The sequence below is a fragment of the Mauremys mutica genome, chromosome 3 (assembly GCF_020497125.1).
Source record: "Mauremys mutica isolate MM-2020 ecotype Southern chromosome 3, ASM2049712v1, whole genome shotgun sequence".
Taxonomy (NCBI): Eukaryota; Metazoa; Chordata; order Testudines; family Geoemydidae; genus Mauremys; species Mauremys mutica.
Genome location: NC_059074.1, coordinates 3,128,375 through 3,145,896, shown reverse-complemented (window position 1 = coordinate 3,145,896; position 17,522 = coordinate 3,128,375). Strand labels below are relative to the sequence as shown.

General features: G+C 64.2%; 1 protein-coding gene across 2 annotated transcripts; it reads right to left on the bottom strand.

Moving 5' to 3' along the window:
• Positions 1-93: 93 nt before the first annotated feature.
• On the bottom strand, positions 94-13,574 carry PREB (prolactin regulatory element binding). 2 transcript variants are annotated; one of them, XM_045011972.1, is made up of 9 exons: positions 13,361-13,574; positions 12,747-12,948; positions 12,061-12,278; positions 3,823-3,903; positions 3,374-3,471; positions 2,599-2,772; positions 1,063-1,135; positions 676-835; positions 94-472 (listed from the first exon to the last, which is right to left on the bottom strand). In XM_045011972.1, exons 1-9 carry the CDS (start codon positions 13,490-13,492, stop codon positions 378-380), a joined length of 1,233 nt encoding a protein of 410 aa, XP_044867907.1. In that variant the 5' UTR covers positions 13,493-13,574; the 3' UTR covers positions 94-377. The 2 variants fall into 2 exon arrangements, with proteins under 2 accessions (XP_044867907.1, XP_044867906.1); XM_045011971.1 differs by having other exon boundaries at positions 3,374-3,498; positions 13,361-13,569.
• Positions 13,575-17,522: the final 3,948 nt, after the last annotated feature.

The window sequence follows — 17,522 nt, the reverse complement described above, 5'->3', positions numbered from 1 at the left end:
TGCACAGGCAGGGGAGCGACAGCTCAGACTCCAGGTTTAATGGCAGCCAGCGAGCTGCAGCAGGAGCACGGGTAGACACTGCTGGCACTGGATGGGCGTCATGGGGCGACTGGCACAGACTGGGCTCTCCCCCACCCAGAGCATCTCACCGTTCCCCCGAGCTCAGGCAGCGCCCGTCCCATGCAGGGAGACGCCCAGCGCACACATCCCCACCACGGGCAGGCCCTGAGCAGGAGCACCCGGCGTGGGGGGCTGCAGGTCTCTGAGCTGCTTCACATTGTCCTGGGGGCAGAGCCGGGCCGGACCAGGCAGGCGAGGGCCCGAGGTGCCCCAGGCAGAGGCAGAGTCTCTCGCTGTCCCCGCAGGGCTCCTCACACCTACAGGAAGCCGGGGAAGGCCAGCTGCAGCAGCAGGATGGTGGCCACCACCAGGCCAGCGCAGAGCAGCAGCAGCAGCCACACGGGGAAGCTGCCTGTGGGAGAGAAGGAGACGGCTCAGGGGGAACCAGGGGAGGGGGCATCAGCCCAGGGGAGGGCCTCAGATCGCGTCTGGGGGGCCCCGCTAGGGTCTAGCTGGAGCAGGGAAGAAGCCTGGGCCAGGGTGGGGGGCAGGATCCCCCCCCCCCCCGGAGTCTGTCCCACAGGACCCCTCCCCCCAGGGGCCCGGGGCACGTACGCCTGGGGGGTAGCAGGTGCAGCTTGCAGCGGCTGTCCACGGCCACGCTGAGCAGGGCAGCCTCGTTCTCGGCCAGCAGCTCCCGGCCCCGCCGGCTCTCAGGCAGGAAGGCCACGTCCGTCACCACGATGCCATGCGCCTCCTTCACGTAGTACAGCCTCTGCGGGGAGGGCAGGGTCACGGGCCGAGCCGTGTACTGGGCCCTGCCCAGGATGCAGCTGCTTCAGCCCTGCACAGCCCGAGGCAGGAGCTCGGGGGGGGGGGGGGTGTCCGGAGCTAGGCCAACGCCCAGCTCCCCCAGGGGCCCTGGAGATGCCCCTCACCCCACCCCCCAACAGCCCCGCCCGCAGGGAGCCCTGCCCCCCCAGACACCAGGCAGCCACTTACCTGCAGCGAGAAGGAGACATGAATGGCAACCGAGCCCGTCACAGTGCCCAGCCCCAGGAACGTGCCCGAGTCACTGGTGGGACAGATGGCACCAAACAGCTGGTCAGACAGATGCACAGCACAGACCCCCGCCCTGACCCCCCCAGCCCAGCCCAGCCCGCCCGAGAACTGGGCCAGCGCCACGGCCCCAGCCCTCACCCTGACCCCCCCCAGCCCAGCCCAGCCCGCCCGAGAACTGGGCCAGCGCCACGGCCCCAGCCCTCACCCTGACCCCCCCCAGCCCAGCCCAGCCCGCCCGAGAACTGGGCCAGCACCACGGCCCCAGCCCTCACCCTGACCCCCCCCAGCCCAGCCCAGCCCGAGAACTGGGCCAGCGCCACTGCCCCAGCCCTCACCCCGACCCCCCCAGCCCAGCCCGCCCGAGAACTGGGCCAGCGCCACGGCCCCAGCCCTCACCCTGACCCCCCCCAGCCCAGCCCAGCCCGCCCGAGAACTGGGCCAGCTCCACGGCCCCAGCCCTCACCCTGACCCCCCCTGCCCCAGCCCAGCCCGAGAACTGGGCCAGCGCCACGGCCCCAGCCCTCACCCTGACCCCCCCCCGCCCCAGCCCAGCCCAGCCCGCCCGAGAACTGGGCCAGCGCCACGGCCCCAGCCCTCACCCTGACCCCCCCCCCCAGCCCGCCCGAGAACTGGGCCAGCGCCACGGCCCCAGCCCTCAGCCTGACCCCCCCCAGCCCAGCCCAGCCCGCCCGAGAACTGGGCCAGCGCCACGGCCCCAGCCCTCACCCTGGCCCCCCCCCCGCCCCAGCCCAGCCCGAGAACTGGGCCAGCGCCACGGCCCCAGCCCTCACCCTGACCCCCCCGCCCCAGCCCAGCCCAAGAACTGGGCCAGCGCCACGGCCCCAGCCCTCACCCTGACCCCCCCAGCCCAGCCCAGCCCAAGAACTGGGCCAGCACCACGGCCCCAGCCCTCACCCTGACCCCCCCAGCCCAGCCCAGCCCGCCCGAGAACTGGGCCAGCGCCACGGCCCCAGCCCTCACCCTGACCCCCCCCAGCCCAGCCCAGCCCGAGAACTGGGCCAGCGCCACGGCCCCAGCCCTCACCCTGACCCCCCCGCCCCAGCCCAGCCCGCCCGAGAACTGGGCCAGCGCCACGGCCCCAGCCCTCACCCTGACCCCCCCCGCCCAGCCCAGCCCGAGAACTGGGCCAGCGCCACGGCCCCAGCCCTCACCCTGACCCCCCCCCCGCCCCAGCCCAGCCCGCCCGAGAACTGGGCCAGCGCCACGGCCCCAGCCCTCACCCTGACCCCCCCCGCCCCAGCCCAGCCCGAGAACTGGGCCAGCGCCACAGCCCCAGCCCTCACCCGGACCCCCCCCGCCCCAGCCCAGCCCGAGAACTGGGCCAGCGCCACGGCCCCAGCCCTCAGCCTGACCCCCCAGCCCCGCCCGCCCGAGAACTGGGCCAGCGCCACGGCCCCAGCCCTCAGCCTGACCCCCCCCAGCCCAGCCTGCCCAAAAATTGGGCCCCCCCCGTACCTGACAGAGAGGCAGGAGACGACCTCGCCCCCGCAGGGCTGGGTGAGCAGCGGCAGGAAGCTTTTTCCGTCCCACTTGGTGAGGTAGCAGGGCGGGGGGCGGCGCCCGCGCTTGTGGGGCACCTGCACCGTGTAGAGTCGCAGCGCCTCCGCCTGGTCCGGCACCGTCCCGAACCTGCCGCCGGGAGCCTGTCAGCCCAGCCCAGGGCCCCCCAGCACCCTGAGCCCAGCCCCCACCCACGCCAGGAGCCTGGCAGCCCAGTCCAGGGCCCCCCCAGCACCCCTGAGCCCAGCCCCCACCCACGCCGGGAGCCTGGCAGCCCAGTCCAGGGCCCCCCCAGCACCCCTGAGCCCAGCCCCCACCCACGCCGGGAGCCTTGGGCCCCCCCCAGCACCCCTGAGCCCAGCCCCAACCCATGCTGGGAGCCTGTCAGCCCAGGGCCCCCCAGCACCCCTGAGCCCAGCCCCAGCCCCCACCCATGCCGGGAGCCCAGCCCCAGGGTCCCAGCCCCTGCCCCGAGCCCCACCCGTGAGCCCAGCCCCAGGGTCCCAGCCCCTGCCCCGAGCCCCACCCGTGAGCCCAGCCCCAGGGTCCCAGCCCCTGCCCCGAGCCCCACCCGTGAGCCCAGCCCCAGGGTCCCAGCCCCTGCCCCGAGCCCCACCCGTGAGCCCAGCCCCAGGGTCCCAGCCCCTGCCCCGAGCCCCACCCGTGAGCCCAGCCAAACACCCAGGCCCCTGTCGATCCGGCCAGGCCTCGCCCCGTGTCAGGGCCCTACCTGCAGGCCTGGTAGCGGTAGGTCTTGTCAGGGACGCCCGGCATGTTCTCATCCCAGCGCAGCCGCAGCACCAGCTGGTCCCTCTGCCACACGCAGCACTGGAAATCCCGGCCCGCCGTCACCACCTGCTGGGTCGCAGCCATGAGAGCCAGGCCGGGGACCCCAGCCAGCCTCAGGAGCGATGGAGACCCAGCCTCAGTTTCCCCAGTCCGCCTGGCCTGCACCAGGCTGCGACTCCCCCGTCCTGTCTAAGGCACCATGGCCGCTCCCCACCACAAGCCACCTCCCCAGGCCAGCACCAGCATCCTGAGCCTCCCTCCCCCGCCCACAGGAGTTTTCACTCAGGGACACCGGCCCCTGCCCCACACAACCCCCCTAGCGTGTGGGGGGCAGGCAGCGAGCGCCCCGGGGGGGGGCGCGCACCCTGGGCTCCAGGGTCGGCTGCTCACCTTGTTCTCGGGACCTAGCGCAATGTCCTCAATCTCCCCGTCATGGGCTTTGAACTCCAGCACCTTCTTCATGCTGGGGAACTGAGAGAGAGATGGGCTCAGTGACCCCCCAGCTGGGGAACTGAGAGAGCCAGGCTCAGCGCCCCCCCCCCCCCGGGGAACTGAGAGATGGGCTCAGTGACCCCCCAGCTGGGGAACTGAGAGAGCCAGGCTCAGCGCCCCCCCCCCCCCGGGGAACTGAGAGATGGGCTCAGTGACCCCCCAGCTGGGGAACAGAGAGAGCCAGGCTCAGCACCCCCCCCCCCAGCTGGGGAACTGAGAGAAGGGCTCAGCGACCCCCCAGCTGGGGAACTGAGAGAGCCAGGCTCAGCGCCCCCCCCCCCCGGGTAACTGAGAGAGCCAGGCTCAGCGCCCCCCCCCCAGCAGGGGAACTGAGAGAGCCCGGCTCAGCGCCCCCCCCCCAGCTGGGGAACAGAGAGAGCTGGGCTCAGCGTCCCACCAGCACCCCTCCAGCACCCCCCCAGCTGGGGATCTGAGAGACGGGCTCAGCACCCCCGCCCCCAGCTGGGGATCTGAGAGAAGGGCTCAGTGACCCCCCAGCTGGGGAACTGAGAGAGCCAGGCTCAGCACCCCCCCCCCCCCCCCCCAGCTGGGGAACTGAGAGAAGGGCTCAGCGACCCCGCAGCTGGGGATCTGAGAGAGCCAGGCTCAGCACCCCCCCCCCAGCTGGGGATCTGAGAGAAGGGCTCAGTGACCCCCCAGCTGGGGAACTGAGAGAGCCAGGCTCAGCCCCCCCCCCCCCCCAGCTGGGGAACTGAGAGAAGGGCTCAGCGACCCCGCAGCTGGGGATCTGAGAGAGCCAGGCTCAGCACCCCCCCCCCAGCTGGGGCTCTGAGAGAGAGATGGGCTCAGTGACCCCCCAGCTGGGGAACTGAGAGACGGGCTCAGCACCCCCCCTAGTGGGGAACAGAGAGAGAATCGGGCTCAGCAACCCCCCCCCAACGCCCCCCCAGCTGGGAAACTGAGAGAAAATGGGGCTCAGCGACCCCCAGCTGGGGAACTGAGAAAGAGCCGGGCTCAGCACCCCCCAGCTGGGGAACTGAGAGCTGGGTTCAGCCGCCAGCCGGGCCCAACACCCCCCATCGCCATGCCCCCAGTCTCCAGCTCCTCCCCGCACGTCAGCCTGGCTGCCCTTAACACTGCTATGGCCAGGGCCCGAGGAGCCAGGATTGCCAGCCTGGCCCCAGCTGCCCAGGGTCAGGTGCTGCGGGGGGGTCGCATGCCCCTGGTCTCTAGCAGCTAGAGACCCGCTTAGCCGTGAGGCAGCAGGGTTCGTTCTAACCACACCAGGCAGCCTTGTGACCCACAGAAAAACAGTCAATCCTGCCTGAATCTTGCTAAGCTCTGGGCCCCACTGGCGTCCTGCGGCAGTGAGTTCTACAGGCTAATTAATCAATGGGCAAAAGAGTGTTTCCTTTTACCGGCTTTCAACTGCCCCCCTTTTAGCATCTTTCAACTCTCCTTGTTCTCCCGTTCTGAGCTGGGAGAAGAGACACTCCCCGTTGTCCCTACTGCTGACCGCCTGACCGGGGCAGTGACAGTGAAACGCTCAGGGTGATTAGTGAGGCTACAAACCCAGTAACAATGGGGGATTTCACCCATCCCCATACTGACTGGGCACATATCGGGATGGGATGCAGAGAGAACATTTCTCGACACCATTACTGACAGCTGGTCCTGGAACCCGCAAGCGGAGAGGCAAGTCTGGATTGAGAGCTAAGTGACTCACTGGGTCTGGTCCAAGAGATGAACATAGACAAATCGCACAATAATAGCGACCATAATGTTAAATGTAACCGTAAGGGGGAAATACCAAAGAAACCCACCACAGCAGCATTTAACTTCAACAAGGGGAACCACACAAAAGCCAGGACATTGGCTAAACGGAAATTAAAAGGAACAGTCACAAGAGTGAAATGCCTGCAAGCTGCATGGAAACTATTTAAAAACACAACAACAGAGGCTCAAACTAAAACGATACCCCAAGTAAAAAAATCAGTAAGAGGACCAAAAACCTGCCCCCCTGGCTAAACAACAGAGTAAAGAGGTGGTTAGCGACAGAAAGGCGTCCTTTAAAAATAGGAAGTCAAATCCCACTGAGGAAAACAAAGGATAAACTCTGGCAAGTGAAGTATAATCAGGCAGCCAAAAAAGAATTTGAAGAGCAACTAGCAAAAGACACAAAAACTAACAGCAATTTTTTTCTAAGTACATCAGCAGCAGGACCCCTGCCAAAGCTGTCAGTGGGGCTGCTGGACACCGGAGGTGTAAGGATGCACTCAAGGAAGACACGGCCGTTGCAGTGAAGCTCAATGAATTCTTTGCAGTGGCCTCCACTGCAGAGGAAGATTGCCCCACCTGAGCCATTTTCTTTTTAGGTGACAGATCTGAGGAACTGTCCCAGACTGAGGTGTCATTAGAGGAAGTATTGGCACAAATGGGTAAGTTACACAGTAACAAGTCACCACGACCAGGTGGTGTCACCCAAGAGTTCTGAAGAAACCCAAATGTGAAACTGCAGAACTACTATTACTTTAATCAGCCTCTGTACCAGACGACTGGAGGATAGCTAACGTGACACCAATTTTTAAAAAGGTTCCAGAAGTGATCCTGGCAATTACAGGCCGGTGAGCCTAACTTCAGTACCAGGCAAAATGATTGAAACTATGGTAAAGAAAACAATTACTGGACACACGGATGAATACAATACGCTGGAGAAGAGTCAACATGGTTTTTGTAAAGGGAAATCATGCCTCACCAATCTACTAGAATTCTTAGAGGGGATCAACAAGCAGGTGGACAAGGGGGATCCAGTGGATATAGTGGACTTAGATTCTCAGAAAGCCTTTGATAAGGTTGTGATGAAGTGGGACTGTTCGTACTGGGGGCTGGGAATGCTGGGTGCTGGCCTCTAAGTATCTAGCAAAGCAGAAGGTCGAATGCCTGACACTCTGTCGCCTAGCAACTGATGGCCGGGCCCCTCCCTGCAAAGGTGCATCTAAAGGTGTTGGAGACAAAGGGGTCAGGTGACCTCCTGGCCCGGGAAAGAAGCGGAGCAGAGAGGAGGGGCCGGAGGGGGTTGGGCAGACGGGAGTTGGCTGGGGAACAGAGGGGAAGCAGGGAGAGAGGGCTCTGATCCCCGAGGGGGGTTATGGGGCCCCAAGATGGACCTAACAGGGGGGGATCCTGTTATCTGTGCCTGCAAGACCTGTGTTGGACTGTGTTCCTGTCGTCTAAATAAACCTTCTGCTTTACTGGCTGGCTGAGAGTCCTGGTGAATCGGCAGGGAGCCCGGGGGTGCAGGGCCTGACTCCCCCACACTCCGTGACAACTGGTGTTAGCGGTGGGATCTACTGCACCCCGTGGACGGCGCTTCCTGCAGTAAGTGACTGGGGAGCAGTAAAACGAAGGGGCGATTAACCCCTGGGAGAGTGTGACCAGAGAGCAGGACTTTGCAGTAACAGGGTCCCCCGGGGGATCGCAGCGAGCGATCCCAGGGGCGGAGGAGTCTGCAGCTCGACCCTGGCAGAGAGGGGGTGACCTCAAGGACTGGCACACTAGGGGTCCCCTGGAACCCGTGGGGAGCGGCGAGCACCCCGGCCTGCGAGTGGCCAGCAGGAAGATGTATGCCCAGCAGTGCAAGTGCGACCTGGTAGAGCTGTGCAAGCTGAGGGGGCTGCGCAGTGGGAAGCTCACCAAGGACCAGCCGATTGCCCGGCTGGAGGACGCAGATCGCGGGAATGAACCGGTCCCTGTCTCTGAGGGAAGCAGCCTGGCAGAGGCAGCGCAGGCACCAGTGTCTGTCCCCGCTGGGAGTGGTCAGCCAGCCGCTGAGGGCTTCCCGAGACCTCCCACCCCTAGGCCTAGGGGGAGGGGGAGGAGGAGCCCAGCGACTACCGAGGGCACCGTGACCCCCCCCGGCCAGCAGGGGGTCGGCCCGGTGAAGCTCACCCCCCAGCAGGGGATCGGCCCGGCGATGCTCGGCCTCCGTGGAGCGCAGGCGGCTGGACTTGGAGAGAGATATAAAACTGAGAGAGCTGGAGGAGTGTAAGGAACAGAGGGAACATGAGGAGAGACAAAGCCAGCGTGAGCTGGAGGAGAAGGAGAACCAGCGTAAACACGAGGAGAGGGAGAAGGAGAAGCAGCGTGAACACGAGGAGAGGGAGAAGGAGAAGCAGCATGAACATGAGCTGGAACTGGCCCAGCTGAACAACAGTAAGGCCCCGGCTGCGGTGAGTGAGGGGGGACCCAAGCCTACAAAGAGCTTTGATAAAAGCTTCCTGGCCCGGCGTAAGGAGGGGGAGGACATAGACACCTTCCTGACGGCCTTCGAGAATGCCTGCGAGCTGCACCGGGTTGACCCTGCAGACAGGATCCAGTTTCTCACCCCCTTACTGGACTCCACCGCCGTGGAGGTGTACAGCCGAATGAGAGGGGCGGAGGCAGGGGACTACAAACTGTTCAAAGAGGCCCTGCTCCGCGAGTTTGGGCTGACCCCGGAGATGTACCGGAAGAGGTTCCGGAGTCAACATAAGACCCGGGAGGTCACATACCTACAACTGGTCAACCGGGCGCAGGGGTACGCCCGCAAGTGGACAGCTGGGGCCCAAACTAAAGAGGACCTGCTTGACCTATTCATACTGGAGCACCTGTATGAGCAGTGCCCGTCGGACCTGAGGCTGTGGTTGATGGACCAGAAGCCATGGTCTCACCCTCACTTGAAACTAGGGGGTTTCAAGTTGAGGACCAGCATGTATCCCCCCACCCTAAAATCCTAGGGTAGGTCCCCTTTTTGCTGCTACCACCCGGTCGAATACGTGGGCCGGGACACCCCTGTTTTCCCCCCTCCTCTTTCCAAAGACGTTCCCTGGGGAAACACAGATCAACTCACAGAGGGAGAAACCTCCCCGTCTCCTCCCTCCCCTCTCTGCCCGGAGATAAACTTGTCTCACCACCGAGAGAGAGTTTCTTAGCCCCCTCCCCCTGTATCCACAGTAGAAGGGATTTAATCAAATCTTTATAGAAAGAATTTATTAAAAGAAAAACAAGAAAATACACAATCTCTATGAGTCCAAGCTGGACATTCATAGGGTATAACCTTATCAATTTCTGGAGAGAATGCTCCCTCCTTCTCAGTACAAACAATACAGGCAGAATTAAGAATAATCAATAACAAACACACAGAATTGCAAACATAGGATTATTAGATGAGGACACAAAGTATCTTTCTAATGCTCACTATCTTGACTAGAAGAAATTAGTTCAGAAAGATGGAAACTTGCAGAAGACTTGATTAAACATCTGGACCCTTGTAACTCCAAACGGCTAAGAACAGCACACAAAAAAACAGAGAGAAAAAGTTCCCTCCTAGGAATTTTAAATTCTCTTCCCTGATTGGTCCTCAGGTCAGGTGTTCACCAGGTACCATGTGTTAACCCTTTACAGGTGGAAACTTAACCCTTAACTAACTATTTATGACAGGACCAGAAGCCGGAGAACCCGCAGCATGCAGGCCAGCTGGCCGACCAATACATGGACAGTCGGGCAAGGGATAATAGGGAGGCGTCTCGAAGGAGCAGGTCTGCCTCAACGCAGAGAGAGAGTCACCATGGGACCTCCCAGCAGGGGCCTATGGAGAGCCCCCACCAAAGGGAAACATCCGGTGTCAGGTCCAGCCGTCCCACTCGAGGGGACCCACGAGACATGGGCTGCTATCAATGTGGCCAATAAGGCCACATACGGGCCCAGTGCCCCAAGCTCCGGGACAAACTGAGCAGACCAACCCCACACCGGGTCAACTTGGTAGAGACCCAGCCGGATGAGGGGCAGCGTTCGCAGGAAAGGGGGGCTGGCCGCGTACCACCTGCGAAGGAGGGAGGGGGGCCCCGGGCTGTCCCCTCCGAGGGGCTGGATGCTCCCCGCCCTGAGTTTTGGGTTTACAGGGTGGGCACGGGGCTGCCCCTCCGGAGCGAGTGCCTTGTTCCCCTGGAGGTAGACGGGAGGGAGGTCACTGGGTCCTGGGACACGGGCGCAGAGGTGACGCTGGCCCGGCCCGAGGTGGTGGACCCAGATCGGATGGTGCCCAACACCTACCTGACCCTGAGGGGTGTGATCGGGAACCCATTCAAGGTGCCTGTGGCGAGGGTGCACCTGAAGTGGGGGGACAAGGAGGGCCCCAAGGACGTGGGGGTGCACCCCCATTTGCCCACAGAGGTGTTAATGTGGGGGGACCTCGAGGACTGGCCAAGTAACACCCGGGGTGCCCTGGCCGTGAACCGTAGTCAGAGTCGACGCAGGGCTCTGCACCCTGACACCGGGGAAGGTACTCTGCCCGAGGCGCCGGACCCTGACCTGGTGGGGAGGGAACGCCCAGGGACAGGGCTCAGAGAGGCTGTGGCCCCAGACCCAGCCGGTGAGAGAGAGCAGATTCCCGTCCCTGCCCCAGCTGAACCGAGAGAGCCCGAATCACAGCCCCCCAGACTGGAACGTGGGGAGAAGGCCCCAGCCCCGCGTGCACTCCAGGGGTATTGGGGTGGGGAAAGGGCACGGGCGGCATAAGGCTTCCCCCCTGCAACCTGCAAGTGCCCCCGAGTCCCCCCGACCTACAGGGGGGCAGGAAACTGGAATGACCTGGGGTAACTCTCCCCCCAGAACGGGGGGGACCCTGGGGCAGCCATGGGAATGTAGGTGGGTTCAAACTTCCCCAGGTCACTGGCTGGAGTGACCCCGCTCAGTTCGGTCTCGAAGGGGGGAGAGGTGTGACGAAGTGGGACTGTTCGTACTGGGGGCTGGGAATGCTGGGTGCCGGCCTCTAAGTATCTAGCAAAGCAGAAGGTCGAATGCCTGACACTCTGTCTCCTAGCAACTGATGGCCGGGCCCCTCCCTGCAAAGGTGCATCTAAAGGTGTTGGAGACAAAGGGGTCAGGTGACCTCCTGGCCCGGGAAAGAAGCTGAGCAGAGAGGAGGGGCCGGAGGGGGTTGGGCAGACGGGAGTTGGCTGGGGAACAGAGGGGAAGCAGGGAGAGAGGGCTCTGATCCCCGAGGGGGGTTATGGGGCCCCAAGATGGACCTAACCGGGGGATCCGGTTATCTGTGCCTGCAAGACCTGTGTTGGACTGTATTCCTGTCGTCTAAATAAACCTTCTGCTCTACTGGCTGGCTGAGAGTCCTGGTGAATCGCCAGGCCTGACTCCCCTACACTCCGTGACAACGGTCCCTCATCAAAGGCTCTTAAGCAAAGTACGCTGCCAGGTCCTCACACAGATTGTTAATTGGTTAAAAGATAAGAAACAAAGGGTAGGAATAAATAATCCATTTTCAGAATGGAGAGAGGTAAATAGTGGTGTCCCTGGGTAGCTGTACAGGGACCAGTCCTATTCAACGTATTTATAAATGATCTGGAGAAAGGGGTAAAACAGTGAGGTGGCAAAGTTTGCAGATGATACAAAACTACTCAAGATAGTTAAGTCCCAGGCAGACTGCGAAGAGCTGCAAAAGGATCTCACAAAATTGGGTGACTGGGCAACAAAATGGCAGATGAAATTCAATGTTGATAAGTGCAAAGTAATGCACATTGGAAAACATAATCCCAACTATACATACAAAAAAGAAAGATCTTGGAGTCGCTGTGAATAGTTCTCTGAGACCATCCACTCAATGTGCAGCAGCAGCCAAAGTGAACAGAATGTTTGGCATCATTAAGAAAGGGATAGATAATAAGAAACTATCATATTGCTTTTCTATAAATCCCTGGTACGCTCACACCTGGAATGCTGCGTGCAGATGGGGTTGCCCCATCTCACAAAAGATGTACTGGACTTGGAAAAGGTTCCGAAAAAAGCAACAAAAATGATGAGGGGTCTGGAACGGCTGCTGTGTGAGGAAAGATTAAACAGACTGGGACTGTTCAGGCTGGCAAAAAGGCGACTAAGGGGGGATACGACAGAGCGCCAGAGAATCATGCCTGGTGGGGAGCGAGTGCCCAGGGAAGTGTTATTTACCCCTTCTCATAACACAAGAGCCTGGGGTCACCCACTGCAATTAACAGGCAGCAACAGGAAGTGTTAGGGGTCCTGTCTAGCACTGACTGGCCCCCTCCCAGCACTGACTGGCCCCCGCCCACCCAGCAGGAGACCTGACGGATCTTGGGCAGGGACCTCCCACGGGGCAGCTCCTACCTCCCAGACTCGGAGGAAGCCGTCGGCACCGCCCGTGGCCAGCAGCGAATGGTCGGCGCTGACACGCACGGCTTTCTGCAGCGCGTCGGGGCTGAAGTCCGTCTGCACGCTGCACAGCGTCTCCACTGCCACCTCGCCCGCCTCGCTCCTCGTGTCGCCCTCGCCCTTCTCAGAGGGGGCGGGGGCCTTCCGCTTGCGGGGGCCCTTCTCCGCACCACCTGGGACGGGCAGAGCAATAACAGCCCACATCAGCCGGGCATCTCAGACCCCTGCCCCCATCCGCTCCCCACAGCGTCCCTTGCTGGGTGAGGCCGGGAGCTCCCCCCCGCCAGCTCCTGCCCTGCCCCCCCACAGCACCACCTGCTGGGTGAGGCCAGGAGCTCCCCCCACCCCCCCATGTGCCCCCTGCTGGGCGAGGCCGGGAGCCCCCCCCCCAGCGCCCCCTGCTGGGTGAGGCCAGGAGCTCCCCCCTGCCAGCTCCTGCCCCCCCCCAGCGCCCCCTGCTGGCTGAGGCCGGGAGCTCCCCCCTGACAGCTCCTGCCCCCCCACAGTGTCCCCTGCTGGGCGATGCCGGGGCAGAGGAGCTGTTACTTTGGTACTGCTGGCAAGTCAGCCCTGGCTAAAGCTGCAAACACCCACCCAGGCCGCCCCTTCCCGGGCTGGCACCGGGGGGCTGCGCGTCTCACCTGCCTTGCTGGCGGCGCTGTTGTCGGTTTTCTCGTCGGGCCCCTGCAGGCGGAAGCGGAGAATGTGGCAGCTGGCGTCCTGCCCTGCCGCGATGACGTCGCCCGCCAGCGCCATGCTCATGGTGGCCCGGGTCTCTGTGTCATGGGAGTGCAGCAGCGAGGCGCTGAGCTGGCCGCCAATCTGCTCCAGCTGGAGGAAATGCTGCAGGGAGCAGAGGGAGACACAAGGGCGCAGGGCGATCAGGGATGGGGGTCGGGCAGGGGAGCCCCGAGGACACCCAGGGCTGGGCCCACCGCGCAGACCCCAGGCCGGCGTCAGGCAGCCCCAGAAGTGGTGCTCTCCAGCAGCACCCGGCACAGGCTCCCACCAAGGCAGCAGCACAGGCCCACTGCCTGCCCCCCAGACCGCAGGGGCCCGGCCCCAGAGCCTGGCCCAAAGCCACCAACAGCCCAGAAGGTGCTGAAAGTGCATGATCCACACAGCCCAGCTGGTGCCCCTCACTCCCGCCCTGCCCCCCCCCTGCTAGCCCGGCCCTGCCCCCCTCTGAGCCCTGCCGGTGCCCCTCACTCCCGCCCCACAGCCCCCCCCCATCACCCCCCAGCCCAGCCCCCACCAGGCCGTTCCTGACGCCGGTCCGGGCCGCGCCGCCGCCCCCCGCCGCCAGGGCGAGCCCGCGCGGGTGGATCTGCAGCGCGTAGAGCGGGAACGGGGCCCGGTAGAGCTCGGGCGGCCGGCGGGGCCCCATGGCGGCTGCGCTGGGGCTGGGGGCGCCCGGGCAGCCGGACGTGCACTGCGCAGGCGCACGGCCGGCCGCTCCCCACCGCGCCTGCGCACGGCAGCCCGTACACGTCAGCACGAGGCGGCCCCGACCGGCAAGTCAGATCCGGGATCACGTGACGCCCGACCCACGTCGCTGCGCCGGCGCCATCTTTGTGCAGGGCACCACCTGCCCCGGGGGCCGACGGGACCTTAAAGGGGCCGCGTCCCGCAGAGTCTGTGGCGGGCAGCGCCGCGAGACCGAACTGCACGGGACAGGCGGGCTGCCCCTCCCCGCCCCCTCCTCTCCTTAGGCCCCGCCCCCAGGGACCCCCAGCACCCTGCATGGCGCCCCCATCCCTCTCTGTATCCTGCCCCCAGGGACCCCCTGACGCCCCCACCCCTCACTATACCCTCTCCGGCCCCGAGGACCCCTGGGGAGCGCCCCCCACCTCCAGCGACCCCCAGCACCCCCCAGCCCCCCTCCTGCAGGGCCCCCCAGCACCCCCTGCCCCCCACCTCCAGCGACCCCAGCACCCCCCAGCCCCCCTCCTGCAGGGCCGCCCAGCACCCCCTGCCCCCCACCTCCAGCGACCCCAGCACCCCCCTGCAGGGCCCCCCAGCACCCCTGCCCCCCACCTCCAGCAACCCCAGCACCCCCCTGCACCTTCCTTGCATGGCCCCCCAGCATCCCCCTGCAGGGCCGCCCAGCACCCCCTGCCCCCCACCTCCAGGGCCGCCCAGCACCCCCTGCCCCCCACCTCCAGGGCCCCCCAGCACCCCACAGCCCACCCTGCCCCCAGGGAACACCCCCAGTGACCTCCAGCCCCACCCCAGAGCCAGCCCCACTGCCACCCCTGGCAGCCATCCCCCAGCGCCCACCCCACCCTACCGCTGAGTAACCCCTGACAACCCCCTCCTGCAGGGCCCCCCAGCACCCCACTGCCCCCCTCCTGCAGGGCCCCCAGCACCCTTGCCCCCATCTGCCAGGGCCCCCCAACACCCCCTGCCCCCCTCCTCCAGGGACCCCCCCCAGTGCCCTCCTGCTCCCATCTGCCAGGGCCACCCAGCACCCCCTGCCAGCCATTCCCCAGGGCACCGCCCAGTGACACCCCGGCAGCCTTTGCCCAAGCAGCCTGTTAGTTTTTAGCACATGGGCTGTGGTTGCACCTCCGGGGTCGGGCCCACGGGGTCACTGAGCTCGACACTGGCCAGCTGGACACGCGGCCCTGCCCCAAGGAGCCCAGAGACAGGACTTACCTGTGCCTTAAACTGTCACCTCTCCCTAACCCCCTCCTGCCTGCCACTGCCCCTTACAGGACACCCCCTGCCAGCACCACCCTGGGGCAACCCCCCTACAGGACCCCCCACCAGTGACCCCCCCCCCCCCCGGGGCAACCTGCTGCCTGTTAATTTCATTTGGTGGCCCCTAGTTCTCGGTTATGGGAAGGAGTAAATAGCCAGTCATGATTTTATAGGCCTCTATCATAAACTTGGGGAAAACATGTTGGCTACGGGATCGAGCATCAGCTCCTGGCTGCCAGCCCCAGCTCCTGGGCCCTGCTGGGCCCTACAGCTGAGAGCTGTTCAGAGAGTGGCCCAGCTGCCATCGCCACCTCGCCTGGTGCCAGCAGCACAGCCCCCTCCCCGTGTCTCCTGCCCCCTCCCCATGTCTCCTGTCCTGTCCCACCTGTCGTCTCGCTGGCCCAGCTTTGGCTTCCCCCCCCCACCCGGCTACTGGGCGTGGGGCATAGTCGGCCATCGCCTGCCGCAGGGCTGGAGTCCGTGGCCAGCAGGAGGCAGGTTGAGGCGGGGCCATGACCAGCCCGGCGCTGGGCAAGTTTCCGGCTCTCAGCCAGGCCTGGGTTTGTCCTGCACCGAGGCTGCCGGGCGAGTCCCCAGCAGAGCCAGACGCCGCATTCCCCCGTCGCTGGGCTCTGCTCGGCCCGGGCAGCTTTGGCTTGTGTGTGCGAGGAGACGGGGTCGGGCTGTAACCCCAGCCCGGCTCCTGCCCAGCTCGGCTGCCACCTTCTCTGTGCCCCAGAGCGGGCGTGAGCGGCTCCCAGGCCATCTGGGGCCTTGTGCAGCTGCCCCCAGCCCAGGGCAGGGCCGGGGGGCACTGAAAGCCTCACTTCAGACAGTGCAAAGCCTGTCGCTGGGGCCCGCCCTGTGACGAAGTGGGACTGTTCGTACTGGGGGCTGGGAATGCTGGGTGCAGATCTTAAGTATCTAGCAAAGCAAAAGGCCAGTGCAACGGAATGCCTGACACTCTGTCTCCTAGCAACGGATGGCCCGAGCACCTCCCCTGCAAAGGTGCAACTGAAGGTGTTGGAGACAAAGGGGTCAGGTGACCTCCTGGCCCGGGAGAGAAGGTGAGCAGAGAGGAGGGGCCGGAGGGGGTTGGGCAGACTGGAGCTGGCTGGGAAAAGAAGCGAAGCAGAGACAGGGCTCTGATCCCCAATGGGGGCTGTGGGGCTCCTGGGGCCCCAAGATGGGCCTAACGGGGGGGATCCGGTTATCTGTGCCTGCAAGACCTGTGTTGGACTGTGTTCCTGTCGTCTAAATAAACCTTCTGCTTTACTGGCTGGCTGAGAGTCCTGGTGAATCGCAGGGAGCCCGGGGGTGCAGGGCCTGACTCCCCTACACTCCGTGATAACTGGTGTCAGCGGTGGGATCTACTGCACCCCGTGGACGGCACTTCCTGCAGTAAGTGACTGGGGAGCAGTAAAACGAAGGGGCGATTGCAGGGGTGATTAGCTCCTGGCAGAGTGTGACCAGAGAGAAGGACTTTGCAGTAACAGGGTCCCCTGGGGGATCGCAGCGAGCGGTCCCAGGGGTGGAGGAGTCTGCAGCTCGACCCTGGCAGAGAGGTGGTGACCTCAAGGACTGGCACACTAGGGGTCCCCCTGGAACCCGTGGGGAGCGGCGAGCACCCCGGCCTGCGAGTGGCCAGCAGGAAGATGTTTGCTAAGCGGCGCAAGTGTGACCTGGTGGAGCTGTGCAAGCGGAGGGGGCTGCACTGTGGGAAGCTCACCAAGGCCCAGCTGATTGCCCGGCTGGAGGATGCAGATCGCGGGAATGAACCGATCCCTGTCTCTGAGGGAAGCAGCCTGGCAGAGGCAGCGCAGGCACCAGTGTCTGTCCCCGCTGGGAGTGGTCAGCCGGCTGCTGAGGGCTTCCCGAGACCTCCCACCCCTAGGCCTAGGGGGAGGGGGAGGAGGAGCTCAGCGACTACCGAGGGCACCGTGACCCCCCCAGCCAGCAGGGGATCAGCCCGGCGACGCTCAGCCTCCGTGGAGCGCAGGCGGCTGGACTAGGAGAGAGAGATAAAACTGAGAGAGCTGGAGGATCGTAAGGAACAGAGGGAACATGAGGAGAGACAGAGGGAACGTGAGGAGAAACAAAGCCAGCGTGAGCGTGAGGAGAAGGAGAACCAGCGTAAACACGAGGAGAACCAGCGCCAGCAGGAATGGGAGGAGAAGGAGAAGCAGCGTAAACACGAGATGGACCTGGCCCAGCTGAAAAGCAGGGAGGCCCCGGCTGTGGTGAGTGAGGGGGGGACCCAAGCCTACAAAAAACTTTGATAAGAGCTTCCTGGCCCGGCGTAAGGAGGGGGAGGACATAGATACCTTCCTGACGGCCTTTGAGAACGCCTGCGAGCTGCACCGGGTTGACCCTGCAGACAGGATCCCGTTTCTCACCCCCTTACTGGACTCCACCGCCGTGGAGGTGTACAGCCGAATGAAAGGGGCGGAGGCAGGGGACTACAACCTGTTCAAAGAGGCCCTGCTCCGCGAGTTTGGGCTGACCCCGGAGATGTACCGGAAGAGGTTCCGGAGTCAACATAAGACCCGGGAGGTCACATACCTCCAACTGGTCAACCGGGCGCAGGGATATGCCCGCAAGTGGACAGCTGGGGCCCAAACTAGAGAGGACCTGCTTGACCTATTCATACTGGAGCACCTGTATGCGCAGTGCCCACCCGACCTGCGGCTGTGGTTGATGGACCAGAAGCCGGA

Bases quoted from the DNA above. Each gene is read 5' to 3' on its own strand.
- PREB (XM_045011971.1), bottom strand. From the start codon at position 13,492: ATGGGGCCCCGCCGGCCGCCCGAGCTCTACCGGGCCCCGTTCCCGCTC. The intron at 2,773-3,373 runs GTAGGGCCCTGA...TCCCGGCGGCAG, and splicing joins TACCGCTACCAGGCCTGCAG to GTTCGGGACGGTGCCGGACC. The intron at 473-675 runs GTACGTGCCCCG...TCTCTCCCACAG, and splicing joins GCACCTGCTACCCCCCAGGC to GCAGCTTCCCCGTGTGGCTG.